This window comes from Entelurus aequoreus, linkage group LG08 (genome assembly GCF_033978785.1).
Source record: "Entelurus aequoreus isolate RoL-2023_Sb linkage group LG08, RoL_Eaeq_v1.1, whole genome shotgun sequence".
NCBI lineage: Eukaryota > Metazoa > Chordata > Actinopteri > Syngnathiformes > Syngnathidae > Entelurus > Entelurus aequoreus.
In genome coordinates, this window is record NC_084738.1 from 18,797,769 (window position 1) to 18,811,475 (window position 13,707).

The window sequence follows — 13,707 nt, forward strand, 5'->3', positions numbered from 1 at the left end:
GTCATTCCAGACAAGCAGCTGTCACCAATGTAAAATGCATGGATTTTCAGCTGGGTTTGGGTTCATCTGAGGAACTACTTGGCACAGGCAAATGTCAAAGCTTTCGTTTGTGCGCAGCAGTGATGAAATGTCATCTAAGTTCCAGCATGATGGACACGTGTCATGTGACCGAGCGTTTAGTAATCTCATTGCCTCGTAGGACTTTACTCACCATCTGGTTTTGGCACCAAACTCAGCAGAGGGGTTGTGGTTGTTGTTGTTGTTGTTTTTATAGCATGTTGTGTTGACAAGCACGGAATGGACTCCTTCCAGAAGCGTGTACTTGTGGCATTTTTATTGTCACTCTTGTGTTTTGGTTTAATTAGAATCATCTTTGAAGCGCTTACACACACGCACAGCAGTTGATTCACAAGAACGGATTTAATTTAGGATGCTAATGTTTTTCAAGCAACTCCAATTTGGAACTACTGCTTTCAATCATACTAATAAATCAAGTAATTAGCAAACACTAGCTTCCTTAATTTTGCACAGATGTTGCATCAGAGAGCTGGCGTTTGTTTCACCTTTGCCTTTTCTACAGAACCTAGCAAAGTCAAACATGATATTTAAACAAATATAATAATAATAATAATTACAGATGTCCGATATTCCGATATTGTCCAACTCTTAATTACCGATTCCGATATCAATCGATACCGATATACTGTATACAGTCGTGGAATTAACACATTTTTATGCCTAATTTTGTTGTGATGCCCCGCTGGATGCATTAAACAATATAACAAGGTGTTCCAAAATAAATCAACTCAAGTCATGGAAAAAAATGCCAACATGGCACTGCCATATTTATTATTGAAGTCACAAAGTGCTTTTTTTTTTTAACATGCCTCAAAACACCAGCTTGGAATTTGGGACATGCTCTCCCTGAGAGAGCATGAGGAGGTTGAGGTGGGCGGGGTTGAGGTGTGTGTGGGGAGGGGGGTTAGCGGGGGGTGTATAATGTAGCGTCCCGGAAGCGTTAGTGGGTATTTGTTCTGTTGTGTTATGGTGTGGATATTCTCCGGAAATGTGTTTGTCATTCTTGTTTGGTGTGGGTTCGCAGTGTGGCACATATTTGTAACAGTGTTAAAGTTGTTTATACGGTCACCCTCAGTGCGACCTGTATGGCTCTATTTTGAGTCAGTGCCTTTTACACAGAACAGCAAAACAGAAAAAAAGGTGGGAAAATGTCAGCTCTTACAGGCAGTGTAAAAGGGGCGGTGGTGTTGTACCTCGTTCAAATACTATCTTGGAAGGCAGAAAGTCAATCCAGCTAAGTCAGCAGGCCCTGACCGAGTCAACCCCTGGGTCCTGAAGACTTGCGCTGCTCAGCTAACTGGGATCCTGCACTCCATCTTCAACCTGAGTCTGAAGCTAGAACGGATACCAGTGCAAAACATCCTGCATAGTGCCGGTGCCCAAGAAGCCCATCCCATCGAGCTCAAATGACTTCAGACCTGTAGCCCTGACGTCCCAGGTCATGAAGGTCCTCGAGAGACTTGTGCTGGATCAGCTGAGGCCACTGGTGGCTCCTTCCCTGGATCCTCTACAGTTTGCATATCAGCCCCATGTAGGAGTGGACGATGCTGTTATCTACCTGCTGCATCATGCTCACTCTCACCTGGATGGTGGGAAGGGCACTGTGAGGATCATGTTTTTTGATTTCTCCAGCGCCTTTAACACCATTCAGCCAATTCTGATGAGTGACAAGTTGCTCAGGATGGGTGTCAGTTCATCCATTGTCTCCTGGATCACTGATTACTTGTCTGACAGGCCCCAGTTTGTGCGACTGGGGAGCTCCGTGTCGGATACTGTGGTCAGTGGTGTAGGTGCTCCCCAGGGGACCGTCCTGTCTCCTTTCCTGTTCACCCTGTACACCTCAGACTTCCAGTATAGTTCCAGGTCCTGCCACCTGCAGAAATACTCTGACGACTCTGCTGTGGTCGGGTGTATCGGAGAGGGACGGGAATTGGAGTACAGGACACTGATCACTGACTTTGTGGAGTGGTCTCAGGCGAACCATCTGGTCCTTAATGTGGACAAGACCAAGGAGCTGGTCATCGACTTCAGGAAGAGAGTGACCCCGGTGGAGCCCATCAAGATCCGGGGCCGGGAGGTGGCAGTAGTGGAGCAGTACAAGTACCTGGGAGTCCACTTGAACAGCAGACTGGACTGGAAGGACAACTGCAAAGCTGTTTACAAGAAGGGCATGAGCAGACTCTTTTTTCTGAGGAAGCTTAGGTCATTCAATGTGTGCAGCAAGCTGTTGGAGATATTTTATCAGTCTGTTGTGGCCAGTGCACTGTACTTTGCAGTGGTTTGTTGGGGGAGCAGCACCAGCAAAAGGGACTCAAACCGGATTGATAATCTGATCCGGAAAGCCGGCCAAACTATTGGCACGCAATTGGAGGCGTTTGTGTCAGTGAGGGACAGGAGGTCACTGGACAAACTGCTGGCCATCATAGACAATCCTGCCCATCCACTCCACCTGACAATTAAGGGACAGCGGAGTTCATACTCCAACAGGCTCCTTTAACTTCCTTCCCGCACTGTGCGATTCAAGAACTCCTTCATTCCACACTCCATCCAGCTGTATAATCACTCGCCATACAGCAATAGATGACATCTGCCTATTACCTGACACCTGAAATGTTAGCTACTTCTCTTTGTTTACAATGTCTATTTTCTATTTCCTGCTGGACCTATTCTCTATTTTATGCTGCTGCTGTCATATAGACTGTATATACTGTAATATTGTACATGGTCATTGGTTTATATTGTATATATGTTATAGACATAATATAATATATCTGTATATAAATTACTCTGTACACATATTATGTATATATTCGTATATATATGATAGATTTTTTTATAGCTATATTAGTCTATTTATACCTGCATTGTCCTATCCATCATTGTAACTGAGCTACTGTGTTAAACAATTTCCCTTGTGGATCATTAAAGTTTGTCTAAGTCTAAGTCTAAGAAAAGTTGTCCTTCCCCTCTCATTTGTTCATTTTGTTTCGGAGCCATTTATACAGAACAGTGAAAAATGCCGGCTTTAACGGGCAATGTGAACTGGTGGCTTCTTGCCCTTTGATTCTTCCTCAGATGAGGTAAAAATTGCAAGATTGACTTTGTCCCCTCATCCCATTGCTGTGTTGTTTATACAGAACTGCGAAACAAGAAAAAGGGTGAAAAAATACAGGCTTTTTTGACTTTGTGACACAGGCAGTAAAGGTGGCGTCCTAATGCAGTTATGGCTCTAACACTACCTCTGAAGGTGGAAAATTGCTGGGTCACTTAGTCCACTAATTCCGTGCTGGTGCCATTTATACAAAACAGTGGTGATAAGAAAAAATGATGGGAAAATGCCGTGTGAAAGGGGCTTTATTGTTGTGACAGCTTATACTCCTCTGAAAGTTGTCACGTCCACTTTTTCACTCCCATTTTGTGTCTATCACATGTTCACCACACATAAAATGCAAAAATATGCCTTTACAAGGACTATAATTGTCATTTGTGAGAGGTGAACAATGTGTTTCTTATTGTGGTTGCAGTAGTTGTGTTGTAAAAGTGAGGGTATGTATATACAGCATATGTGTTTGCTACTCATGTCCTCCCGTCTAGAAAAATAACAGTTGCAATGAGTCCACAAGGGCTGAGGCAGCTGTCCGCTTTGAATAACTCCACCTGAAAAATGTGTTTGGCCCCGAGGACCCCATCTGTCTTTTTGCCCAATTTTCCCACAGACATGTAATCCCTCGGCTTTGCACTTAAACCGAACACCCCGTGCCTGCCTGCACTGAAAACGAGAAGAAAAAACAAGACAACACAATCACTCCAGACGCCTAATATTTGGCCTTAAAGAACAATGTCTCCATGCTCCGCCTCCCGCAGGTACTTTGATTCTGTGGATATCTGTAAGATCCACTCCGACTGGCAGGAGGTGCGGCTTCAGGGATGCTTCCCGAGCAAGGCCAGCGGTCCCGTCACTGTCACGGCCCTCACTGTGCTGGAGAGGACGGCGTTGGAGTTTGCTCTCTTCCAGGAGGGAAGCAGGTATACGCTCCCACACACCCTCGAGTACTCTACTCTTTCAGCTTCAAATCCACCTAGAAATAAATATTTACAGTTAGAAAATATCTAAAGCCATAAGAGATTTGTTTTAGATTGGGAGATAGGTTTATCAATCTAAAAACATAATTCAGAGTTATTTTACTTTTTTGACATTTCCCTTCATTTGGAGCAAATTTGGACAATGTTCTTTATTCAGATATTTGTTATAAATGTTGACTTCAAAATGTTTCTTCAATGGTACATGTGGACCATTTTTTTTAATTCATTATGGTCTCTTTGCTCAAATGTTAACATTCCACTAATTTTGGACGTTTGGAGCATTTTTTTAAATTTACTTCTACTTAGACATTTGATACAATTTTGTTGTACATTTTCCTTCACAAAGAAGTTAACTACAAATTTTAACTTTGTCCTTCATTATGGTACCTTTGCAAAAATTGGCCACACATTTTAAGATTTTCCTTTATAGATAAGTTAAGTACAATTGTTCACATTTCCCTTCATTGTGGTCACTTTGCTCAAGTATTAACGTTATCCTATTTTTCGACAAATTTCGAAATTACCCTTTATTGGGACATATGGTACAAATGTTGACATTGTGGTTACTTTGCTTGAATGTTATAATTCCCCTAATTTTGGACATTTGGAGCAAATGTTGCCATTTTGGTAGAATTGTGTATAAAATCTTACGTTTAAAAAGTTAAAGTACCAATGCTTGTCACACACACACACACACTAGGTGTGGCGAAATTATTCTCTGCATTTGACCCATCACCCTTGATCACCCCCTGGGAGGTGAGGGGAGCAGTGGGCAGCAGCGCTGGCCGTGCCCAGGAATCATTTTTGGTGATTTAACCCCCCATTTTCCAACCCTTGATGCTGAGTGCCAAGCAGGGAGGTAATGGGTCCCATTTTTATAGTCTTTGGTATGACTCGTTGACATTTTCCTTCATAAAGAAGTTATGTACAAATGTTGACATTTTTACTTCATTGTGGTTACTTTGCTCAAATATAAATATTTCCGTAATTTTGGTCATGCAGAGCAAATTTTGACATTTTCTTTCATAGAGAAGTTAAGTACACATTTGAACACTTTCCTTTATAGAGAAGTTAAGTACAAATGTTTGACATTTCCTTTCATTGTGGTCACTTTGCTCAAATTGTAACATTCCCCTATATTTTAACATTTGGAGCACATTTTGACATTTCCCTTCATAGAGAATGTATGTACAAATGTTGACATTTTACATTATTGTTGTTACTTTGCTCATATGTTAACATTTAATTTAATTTAATGTTTACAAATGTCCAATTAATTTTGGACATTTTGAGCAAATTTTGACATTTCCCTTTGTTGTGACATTTGATAGAAATTTTGGCATTTTTCTTCATAAAGAATTAATGTAATTTTTTTAAACATTTTCCTTCATTGTAGTTACTTTGCTCAAATGTTAACATTCCCATAATTTTAGACATTTGGAGCAAATTTTGACATTTTGGTACAATTTTGTATAAAACTTTGACATTTTCCTTCAAAGATAACTTTGGTACAAATGTTGACATTTCCTTCATAGAGAAGTTATGTACAAATGTTGACATTTTACTTCATTTTGGTTAATTTTCTCAAATGTTAACATTCCCCTAATTTTGGACATTTAGAGCACATTTTGACATTTTCCTTCATAGAGAAGTTAATTAAGCACAATTTTTGACATTTCCCTTATTTGTGGTCACTTTGCTAAATTTTCGACATTTTTCCCTAACCTCCTAGGCGCTCTGACACGGCCGACAGTCACCTGCTGGACCTGTGCATCATGGTGTTTCGCGCCTCCTTCGGAAGTAACAACAAGCTGACCCTGGGCCGCCTGTTGGCGCACAGCAAGCGAGCGGTGAAGAAGTTTGTCGGCTGCGATGTGATGTTGGAGCCTGGCGAGTACGCCGTGGTGTGCTGCGCCTTTAACCACTGGCAGATGAACGTCAGTGGGTCAGGAGGTCCACCCACACCTAGTAAGTGTGCTGACATCGTTACCTGCTTCATATGAAAAGTGTTAAAATAACTTCTGTTGTGACTCGGCCCATGTAGATGACGTCATCACTTAATTTGCATAACCAGTCATGGGTGCATAATAATGGACGCAAAATATTGAAGATTATCTGAAATACACAGCATCCAATGAAATGTTACATGCATATGAATTGAGTATTAATATAAACAGTAGCAGAAAATATATTTGCATATAATATGTGTCAATTCAGCCGTAGTCTTAAATCAGCATGCGTGGGTTAGACATAACAGCAGTCACATGCTATTTAATAAAAAACAAAACACAGCTGTTATTTTGACTATTATGTCACAACAACAATACAACGTGACACACACTTAGAAGAAGCCAAATATGCTTTAAATGCCGTATTTTCCGGGCAATAGAGCGCACCGGTATTTAAGCCGCACCCACCAAATTTTAGAAGAAAAAAATATGTTTACATATATTAGCCGCAGCGGGCTATCAGCCGCATATACAGTGGGGCAAAAAAGTATTTAGTCAGCCACCCATTGATTGTCAATGGGTGGCTGACTAAATATTTAGTCAGCCACCCATTGACAATCAATGGGTGGCTGACTAAATACTTTTTTGCCCCACTGTATATACCGGTACTAAAGATTTTGTTAATGTTTATTTCCATACCTTTAATTGTTTCCAAACGATGCCTGTCACACGGCAGTAAAATGGCTGAACAAAACAAAACAGAAGTCATCGTCATGGACCCACTTGCTGCAGAAGCTAGCTCTCCAATCAGCTAAACAGACTCAATAACTTCACGGTGACATTTTGGTGAATTTACGAAGCTGAAACAATACAAAAAGAATGCCATTGTAAGTTAATAATACCCATAAAAGCACTTGTAAACGTGTTTGCTAATGCTAACGATTCTAGCTTGATCACAAATATGCATAAAAACACTATACTAGTAAGTATAAATTGTTTTAGGTATATTGTGAAATTTACAAACATTGCTTGGAGTAATGAATTAAGAATCATTTTGAGCAGAAATGCTATGGACAGTTTTACACTCGGTTCAAGGCCCAAAACAGGAAGTACATTTTCAACCTGCAGCACATGCAGTGAGCGAACTCGCCCAAAAGGTGGTGCCATAGCACAAACAGTCACACACCTATTCAGTGTCTCTGTGAGTGTAATATGAAAACTATTTGTGGACTGCAAAAATTGATGGCCGTTAGCGAAGAAAAATCCAATAATTAGCTGCATCGTTTTATAAGTGTTGGAAAGTAGTTCTGAAAATACTGTATGTGTCTTTTACATATTTAGGCTCCTAATATATCCTGTTCAATTGCCTCCTCATAGCTATTTTAGATTATATTCTGAACAAATTAATCCATCATATCTCCATCTCCCTCGTAGTCTCCAGTCCAACCAGTGGAGACCAGCGACGGCCCAGTCAGGACTTCCCGGGCTACATCCTGGCTATTTACAGTTCCAGGCAGGTGATGGTGGAGCAGGTGGAGGCGACCCCCACCACGCTGGCTGACGCTATCATCCTGCTGACGGAAAACAAAGGCGAAAGACACGAGGTAAAGCGTGGTAATTATCGATTCGGCAGGTGTAACTATGACAGTGCTCATCTCTGACTGTCAAGCAAAGCCAAAGGAAGAATTTGGATTAAGCTCCTGCTAAGTGTACGTAATAACATGTGGGTGCCATCGTAGGGCCGCGAGGGCATGACGTGCTACTATTTGACGCACGGCTGGGCGGGGCTCATCGTGGTAGTGGAAAATCGCCACCCCAAGTACTACCTCCACGTCTCCTGTGACTGCACGGACAGCTTCAATGTGGTGTCGACGCGCGGCAGCCTCAAGACCATCGACAGCGTACCTCCTTTACACCGGTACAATTCTATTTTGGTTGGGAATAAAGTAAACATCTAGCTTGCTTTTCATCATTTTTTTAGCGCAGTGGGGCTAGTTGACACTTCATTAATTGCAAGCTGAATTTAGACTGCATGTACACGCGCAAATGCTTCACTTGCACAGTCACATGTACATACAGTATCTGACATGTCCCCCCTCAGGAGTTATGACCCATATAAAAAGCAGCTGTAAAATGTCACCATTTTTTTATGCTCTCATTAACAAGACGAGGATGGCTGGACACTATAGCAACTCTAATGTAATATTGTGCAGTCTTTTTCACATTATCTTTGTTTTGCAAATCTATGAATGTTTTATTTAGCTATACCAAAATATTTTTAAAAAACTCCTCTAAATATGATGCACTGCAGTTTAACAAATTTATTTTAAGCAACAGTAAGGAATATTTTTAGATTTTTTTCTTAGTTTGTTTTAAAACATTTTTATACATAAGCTACCATTGCTGAGTGGAATTGAATATAAAGTTTGAAAAAAAGTGTTTCATTTTATGTCAATAGAAGGGTTAGTAAAATACAGCCATCTAAAAAAAGAAACAATGGGTTAAATGAAGTAAAATTGATAAAGTATTTTTTAAATGTTTACTACTCAATTGAATGAACAGTAATAAAATATATATAAATGTGTGTGTGTGTGTGTGTGTGTGTGTGTGTGTGTGTGTGTGTGTGTGTGTGTGTGTGTGTGTGTGTGTGTGTGTGTGTGTGTGTGTGTGTGTGTGTGTGTGTGTGTGTGTGTGTGTGTGTGTGTGTGTGTGTGTGTGTGTGTGTGTGTGTGTGTGTGTGTTTTATATATATATATATATATATTTATATAAATATAGGATATAGACTTTTATTCATCCAATTACGTTGTTGCAGTGCTGGTTTTTACAAACACACACACATATATATATATATATAATATAAAATATGATATAAGTAAATTAATGCTATATGTATTTTATAAATGGATTGATAAAGTATTTAAAAAGTTAACTAATATTTTTTTTTAATTTAAAGCAACGGTAAGGAATATGTGTTTAATTGTTGGGAATGTTGAGGAATCAGATTAATCGTGATTATGTAACACAAACTTTTTAGGGGATTAAATAATATTCTGTATTAACTTCCAAGGGACATAGGCTGCTTTTTGTCCTTTCACCAATTTGATGATGTATCATTAGCCATAATATTTGTTGTTACTCCATTATACATGATTTTTACTAAGAGTGGGTGTTTTTTTTCCCTTCTTAAATATTTTAATTATTTATTTTTTTCTACAAATGTGTCACAACTGTCCATTATTATAAATGGGCATAACATGAGATATTTTACTAATTTAAACCTGTGACATCGTCTGATCAAAATGCCTTTAAAAGGGTCAAAATAAAAATTAAAAAAAACGTTACATTTTTGACTTTTTCGTTTGGGGCTTTATTGGGAAATTTTACCAAAAAAAAAAGATCAAATAAAAATAATCAAAACATTTTTACACCCTTCAATAACTTTGGCTTTGAAGGTAATTAAAATCAAAGTGTAAAATAAAATGTTATATTTTTCTCTAGTTGTGTAGTTTTGTCTAGTACAAAATACAATTTCCTTGATAAATTAAAGCCTAAATATATAGATAAATAGTGTATAAAACATTTTTTTACCTTTATTGCATGTCACACTATGTAATGCCAACATGTTTCTAGGCATTCTCTTGTATTTGTTTACACTGTCCTCCTTGTTTCATTGCTCTCTGCCTCCCCCCGCAGGCAAGTGCTGGTGGTGCTCTCCCAGCTGGAAGGTAACGCCGGCTTCTCCATCACGCACCGGCTGGCTCACCGCAAGGCACCGCAGGCAGCTCTGGGCGACTGGACGCCGACCAAAGCCACCCACAGCCCACAGCTCACCCCGGACATCGACGGGCTGCACCGACCCCGGCCGCTATGACCACCGGCCGACCGTCACACCACTGGAACACTGGGCAGGGGGCATGTGGAGAAGGGCACGCGTCTGAATGTATTCATCAACACTGAAGCTCTCGTCCAAGTAGCGATGAAGGAGGAACTCGCTCAGCCTCCAGCTCCGGCTTGAAAGTGTCAAGTGTGGACAGCTTCGAAGCAAGCGCTGTAACTTGGATTCCCAAAAAGTCAGGGTGGAGTGCTGTAACTACTGAGCCATTGTCCAAGACCTCCTCCTCAATCCTCCGCCCACTCGGAACACCGGGAAACAGCAACCCGACCCAACAGTACGGTACCAATCGAGCCAATTTTTTTTATTTGACAATGCAGGTACAGTACCAGTCTTACATGTTTCATCCTCATATGTTATTGTTGAGCAGGTTTTAGAAGAAGCCATTTTCTAACTTCCATCTTCATGCTCTTATCTCAGGACCAAAAGGTGTCATTTTAGGCTTGTTTTCCTCCAATAGAAAATCTTTTCAAACATGTTTAATGTATTGCCATCGCAGTGACATGTACTGTGCATCATTACAACAAACACACATCAAAAGGCTTTTGAAATATCACAGCTTTTTGTGAGCCGATTAAAAACTGGTCCACGACTCATTTTGGGACCAGACGTTCCGTTTGGAAATGGTGATCTCAATATATATACATAGCCAGTAGTAGTTCTGAATGAGGTTCGCACACTGTAATTCTTTTTTTAAGCCATTTTTGATACACTCTGGGGACAAAAGTGTTGGGACATTTCAACTACTGCAAGTAAAAATCTCAAAATATGGACAACTTCCAACTCGTGGCTGTTTTAATTTTAAGGGTCTGATTCCTTACAGTTAAAAATTTTAAACATATTTAGACATTTCCCTTCATTTTGGTTGATTTGATTTAAATTGTATTAATCCACTTATTTTTGCATCCTTTGCCAATTTTAATATTTTCTTTCAGTGATACATTTTTGTTTACATCTCTTTGCATTTGGGTTCATTCAAGCAAGGTTAGACGTTTCCCTTCATTTGAGTTAAATTACTCAAATGTTGACATTCACTCCAATTTTAGACATGTAGCAAATGTTGACATTTTCTTTTACTGGGATACTACCGGCAAATTGGCATTTCCCTTAATCAGGACATTTGGAGCAAATTTTGACAAATGTTTCTACATAAAGAAGTTTGGAGCAAATGTTTGACATATCCCTTCATTTGGGTCATTTGGAGCAAACTTTTCATTTCTTTTTAAGTTTAGACATGTTTTAGTTAGTTTAACATTTTCTTTCATAGACACTTGGCATAAATTTGACATTTTCCTCCATTTGACCCAAATTTTGACATTTTCATTCACTAGGCATACATTTGACATTTTCCTTCATTTGGACCACATTTTGAATATTTCCATCATGGTTCGCTACATTCCATCACTTGGGTCATTTGCAACATGTTGTTAAATATTCATATTAGTAGTTTTAACATTTTCCTCCATAAAGAAATTTGACATGGATTTGACATTTTCCTTAAATTTTGACATATTCCTTCATACAGACTTATGGCGTAAATGTGTTCATTTCGACTAAATGTTTACATTTTCCTTCATAGAGAACTTTGGAGCACATCTTTGCCATCTTTTGAGTCATTTGGAGCAATATTTTTTAATGTAAGTTTTTAGTAGTTTAAACATTTTCCTTTATATTTGGCATACATTTTTTTATTGGGACATTTTTTGCACATTTTGACATTTCCCTACCTAAGTTTGGAGCAAATGTCATTTGAGTTATTTAGAGCAAACAAACATTCCCTTTAATTTTAGACATTTAGTTGTTTGGTTCATGGAGAAAGAAGTTTGGCACATATTTGGACATTTTCCATCATTTGAATGAATATTTGACCTTTCCCTTTATTTGGATTATTTTACTAAATTTTTATCTTAGCATTCATTGGGACATTTTCCTTCATAGAGCACAAATGTTGGCATTTTCCCTCAATATGATATGTCATTTAAATTTCAACATTTGCCACCATTTTTGTCGTTTTCCTAAAATTTGAACAATCCCCAATTTTGGGCATTTACTTCATGTTTTAAGATTTGTTTTGCACATATTGGCATTTCCCTCATTGTGACTTGTTTATATGCTGTTTTTGTATTAGTGTTCCTAAAAATCAGATATACCGGCCTCCAGACACATTTGTTTCTGTAAATTTGGCCCCCCGAGTCAAAATAATTGCCCAGGTCTGATATAGAGGAATATTTGCAGACTTCTTTGGCGTACCACTAGATGGAGCCCGCGTACCCACACTTTGAGAATGACTGTCCCACACTAATGAAGAGTTTATCCCAGCACTTTTGTCCATCCTTTTTTTCCACTCTCCTCATGTTGGTGCAGTCTAAACGCTGGAAGCTGTAGTCACTACTCGTCTACTTCCCAACACATCAATTCCCAGAGCTGGGCCTCAACTCCCCCTTGTCTCTCTCTATATAGATGGAATTCATGGGGTTTTTTTTCGGAAGGTGGCCTCCATATTTGTCCGTTATGCTCACATTTCAAAGACTTTGGAGTGTTGTCAAGGGAGTCTCTTAGCAGCTGTTAGGACAATGGAGGCTCTCACTTGGAGACCTTTGGTTTATAAAAGAGTGAGAGAGTCCAGGTCCTTGCATTTTGTTGCAGTGAAAAAAACAGCCAGCTACTTTTTCACCATCATGTCTTCTTGCTGTTGAGATGAATGCGGTACAGTCCAATCACAGCCATGGGAGAGTTTTTTTTATTTTTTTTATTTTTATTTTTGGTCTTACTTGAAAGCTGCAAAGCTCTGGAGTGATTTCGGCTCCTTTTAAATCAAAAGCTTGATTAGTTTTTGTCTTTGACGCCATTTTATTAGTTTTTTGTTTCATTTTACCTTTAGGAGGAGTTTAAAAAGTGTAAATAAGTTTTCCAAAGAAACTTCTGTGAATAAATGACCACTTTTCTAGATATTTGCACTGAGCAGCTGTGCAATTTAATTTATTTGGCTCAATTTGCAGAAGGCGATCACTTTATGTTTATTTCACGTGCTCTGTTTGTTTCCTGTCATCCTTCGGCTCTCTGGTGTCCTGGTGGTGGTTTTTGTTTTGTTTCAGTGGCGCCCCCTGCTGCTGGCCAGACTAGGCTACAAGCTAGAGACAATACGCACTAGCTGGCCTTTCCTCTCTGATGTAACTGTACAGGTGCAAAGCTGAGCTCTACTGTAAGAAATGGTAACAACAATTTTAAACAATAAAAAAGACGTAGTTGAATCCAACAAGCAGGAGCTTACGAATGTGATATATATATATAAATATATATATTTTATTGATCGATTTTTGTCAGGGGGATGAGTATATGTGTACAAATATGTTTGTTTTAATATTTCAATCTCAGGTTCCAATGGACCAAATAAAATTTGTTTTTTAACTAAGCATTTGTTTTTGTTGCATTGAATCTGGATTGTATGCCTTGGTCTTGGTGCTTGCAATTTATCCAACAGAAAATATATATTACTGTTTTTTATATTGTTACAACAGCATTATTTTTTTTGCTTCAAATTTTTATGTGTTTTTACATCAAGCAATTGTGTGTATATATAACTATATATACATATAGTATACATATATACTAAATATATGTATGAATATATATGTATACAGTATATATGGTCGAGGTTTCTGTGGTTTATACAGTGCTTAATACCGGGGTAGAGTGGAATAT

General features: G+C 38.9%; 1 protein-coding gene across 7 annotated transcripts in view; it reads left to right on the plus strand.

The window, feature by feature from the left end:
• LOC133655570 (calpain-15-like) overlaps positions 1-13,401 on the plus strand; it is a 146,488-nt gene extending 133,087 nt beyond the window's left edge. For all 7 annotated transcript variants that reach the window (XM_062055847.1, XM_062055842.1, XM_062055843.1 and 4 more), the window contains exons 8-12: positions 3,943-4,104; positions 5,894-6,129; positions 7,545-7,714; positions 7,850-8,028; positions 9,807-13,401. In XM_062055847.1, coding sequence (XP_061911831.1) covers positions 3,943-4,104; positions 5,894-6,129; positions 7,545-7,714; positions 7,850-8,028; positions 9,807-9,984 — 925 coding nt within the window. In that variant the 3' untranslated portion in view covers positions 9,985-13,401. The remainder of the gene's footprint in view (positions 1-3,942; positions 4,105-5,893; positions 6,130-7,544; positions 7,715-7,849; positions 8,029-9,806) is intronic.
• The last annotated feature ends 306 nt before the right edge of the window (positions 13,402-13,707 follow it).